This window comes from Sturnira hondurensis, unplaced genomic scaffold (assembly GCF_014824575.4).
Source record: "Sturnira hondurensis isolate 20B ecotype Veracruz unplaced genomic scaffold, ASM1482457v3 Scaffold0025370, whole genome shotgun sequence".
NCBI lineage: Eukaryota > Metazoa > Chordata > Mammalia > Chiroptera > Phyllostomidae > Sturnira > Sturnira hondurensis.
Genome location: NW_028098001.1, coordinates 15,821,988 through 15,841,607, shown reverse-complemented (window position 1 = coordinate 15,841,607; position 19,620 = coordinate 15,821,988). Strand labels below are relative to the sequence as shown.

Genomic DNA, 19,620 nt, shown 5'->3' with positions numbered 1-19,620 from the left:
TTGCCTTTTGACCCACCAATTCCACTCTTGGGATTATATCCTAAGAACCCTGAAATACCAATCTAAAAGAAACCAAGCACCTCAATGTTCATAGCAGCACAATCTGCAGTAGCCAGTGCTGGAAGTAACCTAAGTGCCCATTAGTAAATGAGTGGATCAAAAAGCTGTGGTACATTTACACAATGGAATACTATGAAGCAGAAAGAAAGAAGGAGGTCCTACACTTCCCTACAGCATTGATGGAGAGTGATATGCTAAGTGAAATAAGCCAGGTGGTGAAAGAGAAATACCATATGATCTCACTTATAAGTGGAACCTAATCAACAAAAGAAACAAGCAAGCAGAGTACTACCAGAGACATTGAAACAAAGAACAAACTGGCAGTTACCAGAGATGTGGGAAAAGAAGGATAACAGGGGAAGGGCCATCAAGGATCATGTATAAAGGGAATAGTTTTGAGGGTGAGAGGTGGGGATGTGTGGGATGTAGGGGCATGGTGGGATGAAAATGGAGACAACTGTGCTTGAATAACATTACAAAAATAAAAATACTTAAGTTTATATATTTGTCTTTTGTCAACCTTTAGTTGTATTTCACAAACATAAAGAGATCTTGTTTTTACTAAGCTAGAAATAATTTATTACATTTGTGTTTTGTAGTTTTACCATGCTATGTAAATAAAAACAAAACATTTGTTAACCTTGTTTCATTCAACTAACATCACATTTACAATTGCTGTAGCCAGAAGGGTTACACTTTTACTGGCACAGTTTATATAAGCCATCCCTCTTTAATTAAATCATAGGTAGAATGTTTAAAATGTTTAACTAAAATTAGGGTGAATGGGGATGTTTAGCTTAGAATAAAATGGAAAAATTAATAGTGGTGTGAGAATATCCATTGATTCTTTGTACAAATAAAAACTATTAAACATTGGCAAAATATTTAAAATAATTACTTGAATTCACTAGAAAGTGAACAAAGTCAATTATAAATTTAAGAAACAATTTGGGATGACTTAAATTATTGGTATTTTATCACATTAGGTAAAAACTGTGAGTTTCACACATCTTTGCATTGGTGCAATTACCAATACACCCTATATTCCCATTCCCTCAAGAAAGCATACAATAGAGTTTAGAGGAGAATATAAATTAGAAGTTTAAGAAAGAAATTATGTTAATTGGCTGTTGTGGTTCAGTGGACTGAGTGCTGGCCTGTGAACCAAAAGATCACTGGTTCAATTTTCAGTCAGGGCACATGCCTGGGTTGCAGGCCAGGTCCCCGGTGTGGCAGGGAGGACATGTGAAAGGCAACTGACAGCAAACAGAGTGGAGGGGAATTGGGAGGGGATAAGGGGGGGGAGGGAAGAGGAAGGGTTTTCAGGAATATATATAAAGGACACATGGACAAAACCAAAGTTCAGTAGAATCTAGGGTGGGAATTGGGGATGGCTGGTGTGGGGGGAGTGGTAGGGAGGAAATAGAGACAACTGTACTTGAACAACAACAACAAAATTTTAAAAATAATAACTTCAACTCAAAAGAAATAGGATAGCTAGGTATAATGGAAATTCTAATTTTATAACAAGCAATAGCATGGAAAAACTTAGACACCTCAGTTAGTTTAGGTCCAGACTTAATCTTATTGCTGAGACTAAAACTATTTCTGTTCATTAATAAAACTTCTCATGTCCATGCTCTGGCTGGTGTGGCTCAGTGGCTGAGGGATGGACTGCAAATCAAAGGGTTTCCAGTTCAATTTCTGGTCTAGGGCACATGCCTGGGTTGTGGGCCAGGTCCTCAGTAGGGGGTGCATGAGAGGTAATCACACATCAATGTTTCTCTCCCTTTCTTTCTCTCTCCCTTCCCCAAACTAAAAAATAAATAAATAAAATCTTAAAAAAGAAAAAAAAACTTCTCATGCCCTTAACCAACCAGGAAAAAAACCCCACAATGAGTTATTTTCTCACACCTAGCAGAGTGGCTATTATCTGTAAATCAACAAACAACAAGTGTTGGCAAGGATGTTGAGAAAAGGAATCCTAATGCACTGTTGTTGGAAATGCAGATTGGCACAGCCATTGTTAAAAACAGTATGGAGTTTCCTTGAAAAATGCAAAGTGAAATTCTCTTATGACACAGCAGTTCCCCTTCTGGAAATATATTTGAAGAATCCTGGAACTCCAGTTCAAAAGAACTTATGTACTCCTATGTTCATAGCAGCACTACTTACAATAGCTAAGTGTTATAGCCAACCACCATTCAGTACATGAGCAATGAACAAAAGAGAACCACAGACAAAGAAACATAGAACAGACTGAAAGTGACCAGAGTGGGTTGGGGAGGAGAATAGTGGTGGAGAGAAGGAGAAAGGAGTAGACAAAGAACATATATAAATGACCCACAGACATGGACAACAGTGTGGGGACTGACAATGGGAGCAGAGGGTGGGATGGTCAGAGGAGGGCAAAGGGGGAAAAATTGGGACAATTACAATAGAGTAACAATAAAAAAGGATTTAATGAAAAAACAATAGTTTTTAAAAACTGTGGTACATTTACACAATGGAATACTACACAGCAGAAAGAAGGAAGGAAGTCCTACCTTTAGTGATAGCATGGATAGAACTGGAGACTATTATGCTAAGGGAAATAAGCCAGTTGGTGAAAGAAAAATACCATATGATCTCACTTATAACTGAAATCTAATAAACAACATAAACCAATGAAACAAATAGAACTATAAACATGGAAACATGGAACAGACTGATAGTTGTAGGAGGGGAGAAGAGAGTGAGGTATGATGGAAGGAAAGGGAATGAACTAGTCAATGAACATATATGAATGACTCATGAACATGGACACTGGAGAGGATATTGACTGTGGGAAAGGGGAATGCGCTGGGGGGGAGGGGAAAATAAATAGAAACAGCTATACTAGTTTAAACCATGAAAAATGAAATAAACAAATTTCTTAGAGCACTAAGCAAACAAAAAGAATCCCAAAACACTATTTAAGAGAATAAGTATTCCTATCTTCATTGCAGCATTATTCACAATAGCCAAAATTTAGAAGCATCTCAGGGGCCCATCAGCACATGAGTGGATAAAAAAAAGTCATGGTACATTTACACAACAGAATACTGCTAAGCTAAAAAATAACAAAGGAAATCTTACTTTTGTGACAGCATTAATTGACCTGGAAAATATTATGCTACATGGAGTAAGCCAGTCAGACAAAGAAAAATACCATATGATATCATTTACATGTGGACTATGACAAACAAAAACAAACTAGAAAAAGACACAGATACACAAAACAGACTGTCAGATTTTAGAGATGAGGAACATTTAAGTGGTGGGTGAAAAGCTGAAGAGATTAAGCAAAAAATATAAACCAAAACACAAAAATTCATGGACACAGACAACTAACTGCATGGTGATTACCAGAAGGAAAAAGGTGTGGGGACAGGCAGAAAGGGCAAATGGGGATAAATGGTGATGGAAGGAGACTTGAATTTGGCTGGTGAATACACAATACAATATACCAATGATACATTATACAATTGTGCATTTGAAACCTATATTATTTTATTAATCATTGTCATCTCAATACATTCAATAAAAATTTAAACAAAAGATCCATGTAGCCCCTGGTGGGTGTAGCTCAGTGGATAGTGCACCAGCCTGTCAACCAAAGGGTTGCCAATTTGATTTGGGAATCAGGGCACATGTCTGGGTTGCAGGCCAGGCCCCCAGTTGGGGGCCCATGAGAGACAACCACACATTGATGTTTCTCTCCCTCTCTTTCTCCCTCTCTTCCTTAAAATAAATAAATAAAATATTTTAAGAAAACGATCCATGTAGAACTCGGCAAATAAAAATAGGAAACTTAACTGAGTATTATTCTATTTTATTTATGCCTCACACCTTCTATAAGAAAAATAAAACGTTGCCATTTGTGGCTACCTGGATAGATTTTGAGAATATCAATCTAAGTGAAATAGGTCAGACAGAAAATGTCAAGAACCATGTAATTCACTCATATATAAGATATAATACTGAAATTAGCAAGTGAACAAACATGAAAAAAACTCATTGATGCAGACAACAGTATGGAGGATGGTAGGTTTGTAAAAGGTAGAGAGGGTCAATATATGATGATGAAAAAATATTCTACTTTGGGTAGGGGGTATACAATGCAATATATGAATGATGTATCTCAGTATTGTATATGTAAAATTTATATAATTTCATTAACCAATGTCAACCCCAATACATTTAATTAAAAAGAAAAAGAAGAAGAAGAACATGACACCCCTCAGTAGGGCTTAGTTTCATATCATATAAACCCCTGATCTTCTCTTCTCCAATTTTATTAATGCATTATATCACCCCAAGCTTGTTTTTTTTCAGGTCCTGCAATAAATGTAACACACACACACACACACACACACACACACGCACACTACTATCTTCCCACCCTCTGTATTCACCTGTCTCTTTTATTCACCAATACTTCTCACCATACCAAGATTTTATACAATCCAGTAATAGCTGCTTATCAGTTGCCAAAGTAGGAATTGGTGAATCCAACATAGTCATAACCAGCAGAGTGGCTTCGGCCCCGTGGGTCCACATATTGCTGCATATGTGAGGCACAGAATGACACTTGTTCTGGCGTTAGGGCCTAAAACATAAAAAAAAAAATATAGTAATAGGAATTCAAAATAGCTGATTCTTTTGAGATTCCAATAGTCCCTAAACTCAGGGAATGGAAAAGCCAAAGGGGGTATGATTGAGGGTGGAAGGTGGGGATTAATGGGGCAGAAGAAAGTGGTGGAGAGCAAATGAAGATGACTGTACTTGAATGACAATTAAAAATTCATAAAAATAATAAAAATATTATTTAGTAATTAAAAAATAAAAGAAAAAGCTAGTGCTGTTCATATCACATACCTTTCACAAAAATACGTAATTTCTAATAAGACCAACAATCTCTTCAGCTCAGCTCTTAAGAGTTCCATGTCACTTTGACTACACTATTTAACCCATTCCCTTATTTGGCTTATTAAATAAATGAGATAAGAGATATTCTTGAAAACTGAGTTTCAGTTTTGGGATTGACCCTGGTAGTCACTAGAGACCGACTTTAGGTTTTGATCATGACATAAAATAGTCATCAAAGCAAATAATATATAGAGAAAGATGATGTCTGAAAAAAAAGTGGTTGAGGATAAGGTAGTTGCTTTGAGATGATTAAAATTATTATGATAATAGCATAATGAGAATGGATAAAATTGGAATCTGACCTGCTTCATGTCTTCTTTGGTAATATAGGCCTTGCCTTCTGCCAAGGCTTGGAAAGCATTCTCTATTTCACCACTGGACTTGATGTTCTCTGATTCCTTACCGATCAGGAATGAGGTATAGTTCTCCAGTGAAACATAGCCCTTCCTGCGGGATAAATAGATTAGAAACTCTGCTCTTTCAACACAAGGGAAAAAAACAGGTCCCTTTCTCATTCTACTCAATGTCTCAGAGATGCAAGAAAGCTAAATCTTTCAAGTTCCTCTTTCCACTCAGCTCTCTAAGACTATGATTTATTTAACCCTCTTCCTTGTGCCCTTACAATCAAATAAACAGTTTCCCAAGTTTCAGCCTCTGTTTCCTCATGGGCCTTTTAGCATGCCACACTATATAGAAATTGGAGATTTCCCATCAGCACCAAACTGGTACCTCAAACTCTTTAAGTTGAGTTGAAGACCTCTATATCTAGTCTTATTTGGTCTTGGTATTAGAAAGAATTAGTCCCCAACAATAATGTGATCCCCCTATGATTCTACTCCACTCTCATAAGCATATAACAACCTCATCCCACAAGTTAGTCATTTTTATAAGACCTTATTCACATAAAAGGATTCTTCTCTCAAGTTTAATTTTCAAAATCAACAGAAATTAATGCCAAACATAAATGAGAAATTGATCAAATTGAAGAGCTGGTTCCTGAGCTGGAGTTGGTGCCATGAACTTCTGAGTTAATTCTGAAAAAGCAAAAGCTCCCCAATTTGTTTTTTATAGTCTGTATCTTCCTATTCTCAAGATGAGTTAATTTCATGTCTTATGAACCATTTTACTCTCTATGCTTGTCCCCTCAAGCTCCATTCTCTGCTATGGTCTGGTCACTGGTCTTCTTCCTACCTCCCTGGATCAACGACATCCAGGAACTTCTCAAACTTTGGTTCAGATTCACCTTCTTCCACCATGGGCAAGTAGTAATTGAGTCCTCTCAGGCAAGACCGGAAATCTTTGTGACTCAAGCGCCCTGTCAAATTCTCATCAAAGTGTCTAAAGAATAAAAACATTTTATCAAATTCGACAGAGAACCAGATTACAACACAAAACAACAAATTTTGTTGTGTCCACTGGGGATTTATTAGTGTGCCATAAACTTATCAGAGAATTGAGTGGAGAGCTTGCCTGTGTTCCTTATTTATTTATTTGTTTGTTTATTTATTTATTTTTCCCATTACCATTTATTACCCTTATACCCTCTTTCACCTCCTCTCCTCTCCAATCACCACACTGTTTCCCATGTCCATTAGTTCTTTCTCTTTTTTGCTCTGTTCCTTCCTAGTAACTTACCCCACCCCAAGAGCAATCAGCTAGCTCTTTATGATTCTGTCTCTCATTTACTTGTTTATTCAGTTTTTTCAGTTAGATTACATATATGAGTGAAATAACATGATATTTGTCTTTTTCTGACTGGCTTATCGCACTTAGCATAATGTTCTCCAGGTCCACCCATGCTGTCACAGAGGGTAGGAAAAAACATAAAATGTTGACTATAAAAAATATTTTTTCCAAAGTTCAGGAATCTCATAGACACGTTATAAACCACAAATCAAAGCTAAATAACATATGTGGATCTTCACATAATATCCTACCAAGACACACTGAAGGGAAAAATGTTATTTGGAAATTTATTCTCAATAGTCTGAAAGTCAAAAGAACTAATCAACTATGAAATTATACTCACTTATAGGCTGTGCTAAATTCCTTCAGTGTTTCCTCACTCACACCTATGGTGTCTCTGAAAGGCAAAACATTAATTAACTAATAAAATAAAACAAAGAAAAGCAAAGGTATGCCACACAAAATAGAAATTTTAGTAAACATCATGTTACTTGAGTCATCTACTTCAGGGACTGGCAAACTATGGTCTATGGGACAAATCCAGTCTGTCACTTGCTTTTGTACAGTCAATGAGTTAAGAATGGTTTTTACATTTTTTAATAGAATGTATTAGAGTGACATTTGTTTAAAACATTAGGGTTTAGCCCTGGCTGCTGTAGCTCTGTGGACTGAACGCGGGCCTGCAAACCAAGCAACTGCAGTTCAATTCCCAGCCAGGGCACATGCCTAGGTTGCAGTCCATTTCCCAGAAGGGGACACAAGAGAGGCAACCACACATTGATATTTCTCTCCCTATCTCCTTCCCTTTCCCTCTAAATATAAATAAAATCTTCAAAAAAAAAAACATTAGGATTTAACTGTACAATTATAACACATCATCTGTACACTGAATTGTATAAAACTGTTTGTTGCAGCATTATTCATGATTTTTACATGGTTGAAAATAATAAAAAAGAAGAATGCTTTATTAAACATAAAATTATATAAGATTTAATATTAATGCCTATAAATAAAATTTTTGGAACAGGTCCATGCTCATTCATTTATGAATTATCAGTAGCTCATTTCTCTCCACAAAAGAATCAAATAGTTACAACAGAGACTATCTGGCTTACAAAATTTAATGTGTTTATTATCAAACTCTTTACAGAAAAAGTTTGCCTATCTATGATGTAGATAATAACACTGCCAAAAATCTATGGAAAACTAAAATGTTTTAAGACAATTAATTTATTTAGAAAAATGAATTATGTTCTTCTGCTTTATATTTTGACTATTTCATGCATTCTATATATTCTGGAGAAATTTTCACAAAAGAGAATGCTTTCTAAAGAGATTATATAGGATGGTGAAGGAACTTTTAGAACTAGATGGTGACTAGATTGAGAGCAAGGGGAACAGTGTCTCTGATTGCATAATAGAATAAAAAGACACAGTCATTTCTGGGTCAGTAAAGAAAGTGGATATTGGTTCTGAACATTGTGAGTGTGCTGTCTCTGAAGCAGTACTTTTAACCCATACCCCAAACTATAGCCCTTAGTTAAGCTCCTAATACTTGGTAACACCCACACCCTTCCCAGCTTTTTCCATAGGTTCTCAATACTTGGCTTGAATCTGTTGTTCCAAGTTGTGTTGCATTCGCATCCCAAGTTGATAGAGCTGGTCCCACTGCTGTGCCAACCCAATGGTACTGTATTTGATGTCCAGAATCAGAGCCTCTTCTAAGTTTTCTCCCAGATCCTGAATCTTGGTCAGCTGACGCTTCATCACCTGGATCTCCTTTTGCTTCCTCTGGAAAAAGAGAAGAGGAAGTCACCCAGGTCACCAATTCCAAACCTATGGATAGGAGTGAGATATTAAGAACAAATGGACAGTGGGAAGGGATAAGAGGAGGAGAAGGGGGAAGTGTTTTCAGGAACATCTATAAAGGATACATGGACATAATCAAAGGGGCAAGAGGATCAAGAGTGGGAAGCAAGGGTGGCTTGGGTGGGGGTAGAGGTGGGGGGAAATTGGACACAATTGTACTTGAACTACAATAGAAATGTAAAGAAACAGATGAGTTGACAGCTCCTCTACTTGGTTCTTTTCTATTATTTTTAGGGATATTCCTATCCTCCATGAGACGTAAATTACTCAGAATAATTATTTCATTTCTGGATTCCTCACTTATAAAAATTATGGAACTTCCTTGGCTGGTGTGGCTCAGTGCACTGAGTGCTGACCTGCAAAGTAAGGGATCGCTGGTTTGATTTCCAGTTAGAGCACATGCCTCGGTTGTGGGCCAGGTCCCTGGTTGGGACACTTGGTGAGAAGTCACACATTGACGTTTTTCTCCCTCTCTTTCTCCCCCCTTTCCCTCTAAAAATGAATAAATAAATTCTTTAAAAAATGGTGAGATTAAATGATATGGTCTCAGTCATTCTAGTACTCTGTAACATGTAAATCCCAGACTGATTATTTATATACTGCAAATAGAAAATTTTCATCATGAATTATCTGCACTATTGATTGGGGTTTATCTATAAGGCCTATTTAAGCTCAGTCGTTTAACTCTTGGACCTCCTTCATTAGCTTGAGAAGAGTTAAAAATGTTCTTGTCATTCATACACATTATATACCAATTTTGGCATCAAAGTCAAGTTTTTCAACTGGGAGATAATATCTCCTAAAGAAGGGAGACCTGGATTGGTTATAATAGTGGAGCTTGGTAAAACAAGATTAGATATTACAAAGACTTGCAGCCCTACAAAGATCAATTCTAACTAACATCAGTTTTTTTCCATTTTCCTTTTTTATTAATTTTCAATTGTAGTTGACCTTCAATACTATTTTATATTAGTTTCAGGTTACAACATAGTGATTAGACAGTTGCATAATTTACAAAGTGATTCCCTCAATATATCTAGTAACCACCTGGCATCATACATAGTTATTACCATATTACTGATTGTATTTTTTATGCTACACTCTAAATCCCCAAGACTATTTTGTGACTACAAATTTGTACTTCTTAACCGCTTCACCATTTTTTAACCCAGGTTTCCACCTTCTCTCAAAGCTGGAAATCATCATTTTATACTCTGTATCTGTGTCTATTTTTTATTGTATTGTATTTCAAGTACAGTTGTCTGAATTTTCCCCACACCACTCTCCCCCCACCCCAGCCATCCCCACCTCCCTCTTCTGATTCTACGCTCCCTTGGTTTTGTCAGTTTTGTTCATGCATTCTTTATAATTGTTCCTTAAATCCCTTCCCCACCTCCCCCACATTATCTCTTCCCATTTCCCCTCTGGTTATCATCACATAGTACTTAATTTCAATGTCCCTGTGTTGGGAACCACTCTGCCTGGTTTCAGGAGTTGTAACTGCCTCCCATGGCTAAGGCTGAGTGGACAACCTCTGGACTGTGAGCTTCTACAAGGAGACAAAGCTTATCTCCCTGGCAGGAGTGCTGCTTCTGCTTCATCGATCTCTGCCCCCAACACTTGGTTGGTTAGTCAGTGATGGGTGTGACCCCTCAGAGAGGGGCAACCTAAGCCAAGCATGATCACTTGGGAAGCCCTCAAGGAAGGATTTGGGGGGCTTTGGCAAAAAGGGAGTGACAGACCCTCATCCCCTGGCTATTCTGACATAGCCAGAGTCCCCATATCCTCTGGGAGAAGTGCTTCTTAGCTCTAATCTACTTAAGCCTGAAAACCTATGACTAGGAAGGCAGTACATCCCTTTCCCGGGTAGAGCAAATTCCAGGGTGATAAGGCATAAGAGAGAGTTCCTAAAGTCCTGTGAAGCCTGCTTTGCTAAGAGTGCTTTCATTTATATGATAAGGGTCCAAGCAGGAAATGAGTATATCTCCCAAAGTTTTTGCAACCCCCTTACCTGACAGACACTGACTCAGACTAAGCCCTCAGATTTCTTTGAAATGTTATCTACTGTTTAATCCTTGCTGCCTGACATTGATTTATGAGCTTTACCTGTATTCCTGTGTGTTCTGAACCTAATAAAAGCCATCAAAGATGAGGTTCTTGGTCCTTCTCCTGTGAGAGATTGACCACCACTCCTCCCCAAACAGATCATGTCTTGGTAGTTTCATTTTCATCTGTGGCAGACAGGGGGACTTGCAGGCAAAGTTGCCTCCGCATTTCTGATTATATTTTGCTTGCTTGTTTGTTTTGTTAACTAGGTTCCACTGAATGGTGAGATCATGTGCTCTTTGTCTTTCATCGCCTGCCTTATTTCACTTAGCATGATGCTCTCCAGTTCCATCCATGCTGTCACAAAGGGTAGGATTTCCTTCTTTATTTCTGCTGCATGGTATTCCATCATGCAGATGTACCCTAGTTTTTTTGATCCATCCATTTACTAATGAACACTTAGGTTGCTTCTAGTTCTTGGTTACTGTAAATTATGCTGCTATGAACATTGGGTTTCATTGGTTCTTATGGATTGGTGTTTCAGGAAGATAAAAACCTAATTAAAAATGGGCAAAAAACCTGAATAGACACTTCTCCAAGGACATACAGAGGGCCTAGAGACATATGAAAAGATGTTTAGCATCATTAGCCACCAGACAGATGCAAAGTAAAACTACAATAACCACTTCACACCAGTCAGAATGGCCATCATAAGCAAATCAACAAACAACAAGTGTTGGAGAGGATGTGGAGAAAAGAGAACCCTAGTGCACTGTTGCTGGAAATGCAGTCTGATGCAGCCACCATGGAAAACAGTATAGAATTTTCTCAGAAAACTAAAAATGAAATTTCCTTTTGACCTGGCAATTCCACTACTGAGACTATATCCTAATAACCCTATTTTTGTTGTTGTTGTTGTTTTGTTCTTTAGAGTGCACATATAAGTGAAATCATATGGTATTTGTCTTTCTCTGCCCAAATTTTTCAGACAGCTAAATATCCCCTAGCTCCATCTATGTTGTGACAATAGTAAGATTTTATTCCTTTATATGGCCAAGTAATATTAGATCAGTATATGTACCACATCTTCCCTATCCAGCCATCTGTTAATGGACACTTGAGATATTTCTATATCTTACCTGTTGTAAATAATGCTTCAGTGAATATAGAGGTGCATAGATATTTTCAAATTAATATATTGGATTTATTTGGATAAATACCCAGAGTGAAATTGTTGGTCATATAATAGCTGTATTTCAAATTATTTGAGGAACTTTCATACTGTTTTCCACTTGGCTTCACAAACTTGAGGTCACACTAAAAATGCACAAGTGTTACCTTTCTCCACATCCTTGCCAATGCTTGCTTTTTGTTGATTTATTGATAGCCATTCTGAAAAGTATGAGGTAAAAATCTGATTGTAATTTTAATTTGCATTTCTCTGATAATAGTGACATTGAACATCTTTTCATAGATCTGTTGTCCTCCTGTATGTCCTATTTGGAGAAGTACCTATTCATGCTATCTTAATTGGATTGTTTACTTTTGATGTTAAGTTGTGTGACTTCTTTATAGATTTTGGATATTAACCGCTTATCAGATCTATCATTGATGAATATTTTTTGCTAGTCGGTACATTATCATTTTGTTTTGCTGATGGTTTTATTTATTGTGTAATTTTTTTTAAGTTTGATGTAGTCCCAGCAATATATTTTTCCTTTGTTTCCTTGCCCCAGGAGATTTATCAGAAATTACTAAAAGCAATGCTAGATTGTTTAGCTTATGGTTTCAGGTCTTACATTTGGGTCTTTAATCTATTTTGGGTTTCTTCTTGTATATAGTGCAAGAAAATGATCTAGTTTTAGTTTTTGCATTTATTTGTCCAATTATGTCAATTCTGTTGAATAGACAGTCTTTAGCCCATTGAATGTTCTTTCATTATTTGTCACATATTAATTGAATACATACGTGTGGGTTTATTTCTGGACTCTCTATTCATCCATTGATCTATACAGGTGTGACACAGTACATTTAGATAAAATCTCATGCCATGGTGATATTATTTTGAGTTAATAAAGCTATCATAATAATCATAACCTGCATGTCTTTTTCCAGGCTAACAATTGTAAACCTACTTATACCCACCCCTTCATGTCAATTTTTATGCCAATTTCATGCTATTTTCATCACTATAGCTTCCTGTTATCATTTAATATCAGGTGTGTGATATCTCCAACTTCGTTCTTCTTTTCCAAGAGTTGTGCAATTATTCAGGTCTTTGCCATTCTATATATTTGATTTTTTTTTCTGTGAAAAGTGCCAGTGGTCTTTTGACAGGAATTTCACTGAATATATAGATTCCTTTGGGTATATATAATGGGCATTTTAATGATGTTAATTCTTCCTATTCATGAGTATGTAATCATTTATTTGGGTTTTCTTCAATGTCTTATAACTTATCCAAGTACAGGACATTCACCTCCTTGGTTAAATTTCTTCCAGGCATTGCATTGTTTTGATGCACTGTAAATGGAATATTTTTCTTAATTTTTTCAACCAGTTCACTTTTGGTATAAAAATGCAACAGATTTCTGAATATTAATTTTGTATTCTGTTACTTTACTGAATTTATCTATCAGCACTAGTAGTTTTCATAATAAAATTTTTATTATCTTTCAATTACAGTTGTCCCAATTTCCCCCCATTGCTTTCCCCTAACCTGCTCAACACACCCCCTAATCCCTCAGTCAGTTCCCACCCTGTTGTCCATTACTGTGGGTCTTTTATACATGTTCCTTGACTTAACGATTCTCCTTCTTTCCCCCATTTTCTCTCTCCCCACTCACCTTTGGTCACTGTCAGTTTGAAATGTAATACATCACATAAAAAATGAAAGGCAAAAACCACACAATTACATCAGTATATACTGAAAAGGCACTGGATAAACTAAAGCACCAATTTATGATAAAAAAACACTCAGGAAAGTGGGATTGGAGGAAGCATACCTCAACATAAAAAAAAAAACTATATATGAGAAACATACAGCCAACACCACATCCAATGGTCAGAAACTGAAAGCTTTCCCTCTAAGATCAGGAACAAGACAAGGGTGTCTGGTTTCACTTCTAGTCAACATAGTATTAGAAGTTCTGGCCACAGCTATCAGACAAGAAACATAAATAAAAGCACCCAAATCACAAAGGAGGAAGTAAACCCATCATTGTTTGTAGATGACCTGACACTGTATATAGAAAACACCAGAGACTACCAAAAATCTAGTCAACTTAATAAATGAATTTGGCAAAACAGTAGGATACAAACTCAGTATTCAGAAATCTAAGTCAATTTTGTACACCAACAATGAAATATCAAAAAAAGAAGCTAGAAAAAATCCAGTTGCTATAGGAGCGAAAAAGTAAAGTACCTAGGAATAAACTTAAGGAGGTTAAAAACCTGTACTATGAAAAGTATAGAACACTGAAGAAAGAAATTAAGGAAAACACAAATAAATGGTAACCTATACCTAAGAACAAATAAACAGAAGCAAGAGAGAAGCCTTATAATCTTGGAGAGACAGAAGAACCAGCTTTGACACAACCTGTCCACACAACTAAAACAACATACAAGATGTGGTGGGCAGAGTGACTCTCAGTCAACCAGCTAGAGGGAAGGATTCACCAAAGAACAACTCAACAACAATCAAAACACAAATACATCCAGAAGGTCAAGATAAACAACATCCCACCAGCAACAAATTCAGGAGATCAAGGAGATAGCACCACTGAATCTCACAGGTACCCTATCATAGAAGCTCACACCACAAATGCAGAGTCAGAACAGATAAATTTAAGAAGCAGAGGCTAACAAGAAGAGTCTCACAAACATTGGAAAGAAAAAGAAACAATCTCCAAATGAAAAGAAAGGAGGAAACCTCAGACAGAATACTAAATGAAATAGAGGCAAGCCAACTATCAGATATTAAATTCAAAGCAATGGTTGTAAGGATGCTCAATGAGCTCAGAGAGAATTACCAAAAACTACAGGAAACAATGAACTCACTGCAAACTATATCAACATGAAAAAGGAAGTAGAAACTATCAACAAGAGCCAAGGGGAAGTGAAGAATACAATTTCAGAATTAAAGAACACACAAAAAAGTATTCAAAAGCAGGCTAGATGAAGCAGAAAATTAAATCAGTGAGCTAGAAGACAAGGTAGAAAAACACTCCCAGGAAGAGCAAGAAAAATTAAAAAATTTCAGGAAGAACAAAGAGGTGTTAGGGGAGCTGTAGTACAACATGAAACATAATAATATTCGTAGAATGGGGATACAAGAAGGAGAAGAAAAAGAGCAAGAGATAGAAAATTTGTTTGAAAAAGTAATGATGAGAAACTTCCCTAATTTAATGAGAGGAAAAGGCACATAAATCTGGAAAACACAGAGACCCAATCATGAGGAACCCAAAGAGGCCTACTTCAAGACACATGCCAATTAAAATGGCAAATTGCAAGACAAACAAAGAATTTTAAAGGCAGCAAGAGAGAAACAGGAAGTAACATACAAGGGAGCTCCAATAAGACTGGCAGCTGAATTCTCAATGGAAATGCTCCAAGTCACAAGGAATCAGCAAAATACATTCCAAGTAGTGAAAGACAAAGGCCTGCCACCAAGACTACTATATCCAGCATGGCTCTCAATTAAAATGAAAAATAAAATAAGGCATTTCCCAGACAAAATAAAGCTCATAGAATACATCTCCTTCAAACCAGCACTGCAAGACATGATAAAGGGACTGCTTTAAGAAAAGGAAGAAAAAGAGGGAAAGAGAGAGGGACACAGGTACAAAGGAAGTAAAATGGCAAATAAAAAAGTATCTGTTAGCCCTGGCTGGCAAAGCTCAGTGGATTGAGCATGGGCCTGTGAACCAAAGGATCACAGTTCGATTCCCAGTCAGGGCACATGCCTAGGTTGTAGGCCACTTCCCAGCAGGGGACACACAAGAGGCAACCATACATTGATATTTCGCTCTCTCTCTTCTTCCCTTCCCCTCTAAAGATAAATAAATAAAAATCTTTTAAAAAATACCTGTTAATAATAACTTTAAACATAAATGGATTAAATTTTCCAATTGAAAGACATAGAATAGTTGAAAGGATAAGAAATCAAGAGCCACACATACGCTGCCTACCAGAGACCCACCTCAGGACAAAAGACCTACATAGACTGAAAGTGAAAGGCTAGAAACAAATATACCAAGCAAATGGACAGGAAAAAAAGCTGGGGTACAATACTCATATGAGATAAAATAGATTTTGAGAAAACAATTATAAAAAGAGACCCAGAAGATTACTTCACAGTACTCAAAGGAAGTATCCATCACAAACACATACAGATGTGTCCTTAATACTTGTTCCTGTAAACCCTTCCCCTTTTCCCCTGAAATTCCCTCCCCTCTCCACTCTGATCACTGTCAGGCTGGGATCGGAGTAAAAGACAGAAGAATGTACTTGAACAAAAATTAAAATGAGTGAAAAAGAGAGAGAGAGAGAGAAAGAAATAAGAAAGAAAGAAAGAAAGAAAGAAAGAAAGAAAGAAAGAAAGAAAGAACACATAAACAATATAAAGATATATGCAACCAACAAAGAAGCACCCGAATATACAAGAAAAATCTTGGAGGACTTCAACACAGATATTGACAATAACACAATTAAAGTAAGTAATTTAAACACCTTATTGTCAAAAAAGGATAGGTCTTCCAAACAAAACATTAACAAAGATATTGTGGCATTGAACAATAACCTAGATCAAATGGAATTAAATTATATATATGGAAAGTTTCCTCCCAAAAAGGCAAAATAGAGATTCTTTTCAAATGCATATGGAACATTTTCAAAGATAGACCAATATGACAGGACACAAAGTAAACCTCAACAAATCTAAGAAATCATATTGAGCATATTTTCTGACCACAACGGACTGAAACTAGAAACCAACCCCAAGAAAAAATTTAAAAAATGTTCGAACTCATGGAGATTGAATAGCATGCTATTAAACAAAAAAAATGAATTCAGAATGAGATCAAAGAAGAAAACAAATTTTCTGGAAACAAATTAAAATGAACTCACAACAACCCAAAACTTGTGGGACTCAGTAAAGGTAGTCCAGAGAGGGAAGTGCACAGTGACATAAACCTACCCAAAGAAGAGAGAAACATTTCAAATAAACAACCTATCCCTACATCTACAAGAACTAGAAGAATAACAAGAAAGACAGCCCAGAGCAAGTAGAAGGAAGGAAATAATCAAGAGCAGAATTGAATGACATAGAGACTAAAAGCACAATTCTAAAAATCAATAAATTCAGAAGCTGGTTCTTTGAAAAAATAAACAAAATTTGCAAGATTTTAAGAAGACTCATCAAGAAAAAAAGAGAGGACACAAATAAACACACTCAGAAATGAAAGATTACAACGCATACCACAGAAATACAAAGGATTGTAAGAAATTACTATGAAGAACTGTATACCAAGAAATGTGAAGCCTAGGTGAAATAGACAAATTTCTACAAAAATATAATCTTCCAAAACTCAATGAAGAAGAATCAGAAAGCCTGAACATACCAATAACAACTGACAAAATCAAAGCACTAATAAAAAACCCTATGGTACACAAAATCCCTGGACCAGATGATTTCACAGGGTAACCTTAAAAAGCATTTAAGGAAGAGCTAATACCTATCATACACAGACTATTAGAAAAAAATCCAAGAAGATGGAAGACACCCAAACTCTTTTTATAAAGCCAGCATCATCCTAATTTCAAAACCGTAGAAAGACACAACAAAGAAGAAAACTACAGGCCAATATCAATGAACATAGACTCTAAAATCCTCAACAAAATATTGGCAAACATCATCCAGCAATACATTAAGAACATCATACACCATGATCAAGTGGGATTTATCCCAGGGATGTAAGGATGGTGCAATATTTGCAAGTCAATAAACATAATACATCACATAAACAAAAGCAAAGACAAAAATGACATGGTCATATCTGAAAAAGGCCAAAAAGAATTTGATAAGGTACAGCACCCATTTATGATGCTACCCAAATAACAATGTGGGAATATAGGGATCACTATTAAACATAGGAAAGCTATATATGGGGTCCTAAAGGCAACATCATACCCAATGGGTAAAAACTAAGACCTTTCCCACTAAAAACAGAACAAGACAAGGATGTCTGCTTTCACCACTCCTATTCCACATAGTATTGAAAGTCCTAGCCACAGCAATCAGACAAGAAAAAAAAAGGCATCCAAATTTGAAAAGAGGAAACAAAACTGTCATTGCTTGCAGATAACATGATTGTGTCCATAGAAAATTCTATAGATTCCACCAAAAAAAACCTACTAGACCTAATAAGTGAATTTGGAAAAATTCTGGTATACACAGTCAGTATTCTGAAATCAAGGGCATTTTTGTATACCAACAATGAAATACCAGAAACAGAAGTCAGGAATAACATCCCATTTGATACAGCAATAAGTAACATAAAGTACTTAGGAATAAACCTAACCAAGGATGTAAAAGGCCTATACTCAAAAAACTACACAACACTGAAGAAAAAAATTAAGGAAGACACAAACAAATGGAAGCATGTACTATATTCATGGATTGGAACAACTAACATCATCAAAATGTCCATACCCCCTAAAGCAATTTATAGATTCAATAAAATCCCTATTAAAGTACCAATGACATATTTCACAGATATAGATCAAACATTTCAAAAATCTATATGGTACCATAAATGACCCCAAATAGCCACAGCAATTTTGATTAAGAAGCATGAAATGGAATGGATCACCATGCCCATCTTCAAATTATATTACAAGGCAATAGTAATGAAAACAGCCTGGAACTGGCATTAAAACAAACACATATACCAATGGAACAGAATAGAGAACCCAGAAAAAAAAACCCAACTCTCTATGGTCAATTAATATTTGACAAAAGAGGCAGAAGCATAGAATGGGGTAAAAATAGCCTCTTCCACCAAAAGGTGTTGAGAGATCTACACAGCTATATACAAAAAAAATGAAACTCAATCACCCACTTATACCATACACAAAAATAAATTCAAGATGGATAAAAGACTTAAATATAAGTCATGACACCATAAAAGTCCTAGAGGAGAACACAAGCAGGAAAATCTCAGACATTCTGTGCAGCACTGTTTTCACCAATGTGTCCCCTTGAGTAGGGGACATAAAGAAAAGAATAAACAAATGGGGTCTCATCAAAATAAAAGTCCTCAGCATGGCTAAAAACACAGTATTAAAATGAAAAGGGAACCAACTGTATGGGAAAACATATTTGCCAATGATACATTGGACAAGGGTTTGATCTCCAAAGATATAAAGAACTTACATGAGTCAACTCCAGGAAGAAAACAATCCAAGTAAAAAATGGGCAAAGGGCCTGAGCAGACTTTCCCAAGGAGGACATACAGAGGGCCCGGAGACATATGAAAAGATTCTCAGCATCACCAACCATCAGAGATGCAAATTAAAACTGCAATGAAATACCACTTCATACCAGTCAGAATGACCATCATAAATAAATCAACAAATGTGTTAGAGAGGATGTGGAGAAAAGGTAACCCTAGTGCACTGTTGCTGGGAATGCAGACTGATGCAGCCACTGTGGAAAACAGTATGACATTTCCTCATAAAACTACAAATAAAACTGCCTTTTGACCCAGCAATTCCACTGCTGGATTATATCCTAAGAATCCTGAAACACCAATTCAAAAGAACCTTTGTACCCTGATGTTCATAGCAACACAATTTACAACAGCCAAGTGCTGGAAGAATCCTAAGTGCCCATCAGTAAATGAATGGATCAAAAAACTATGGTACAATTACATGATGGAATACTATGCAGCAGAAAGAAAGATGGATCTCCTAACCTCTGTGACAGCATGGATGGATCTGGAGAGCATT

General features: G+C 36.4%; 1 protein-coding gene across 2 annotated transcripts in view; it reads right to left on the bottom strand.

Moving 5' to 3' along the window:
• Positions 1–4,020: 4,020 nt before the first annotated feature.
• Positions 4,021–19,620, bottom strand: part of SPTA1 (spectrin alpha, erythrocytic 1) — a 199,218-nt gene continuing 183,618 nt past the window's right edge. For both annotated transcript variants that reach the window (XM_037039373.1, XM_037039374.1), the window contains exons 48-52: positions 8,300–8,487; positions 7,040–7,093; positions 6,202–6,348; positions 5,313–5,457; positions 4,021–4,690 (exon numbers count right to left, since the gene is read on the bottom strand). In XM_037039373.1, the coding sequence (XP_036895268.1) occupies positions 4,565–4,690; positions 5,313–5,457; positions 6,202–6,348; positions 7,040–7,093; positions 8,300–8,487 (660 nt within the window). In that variant the 3' untranslated portion in view covers positions 4,021–4,564. The remainder of the gene's footprint in view (positions 4,691–5,312; positions 5,458–6,201; positions 6,349–7,039; positions 7,094–8,299; positions 8,488–19,620) is intronic.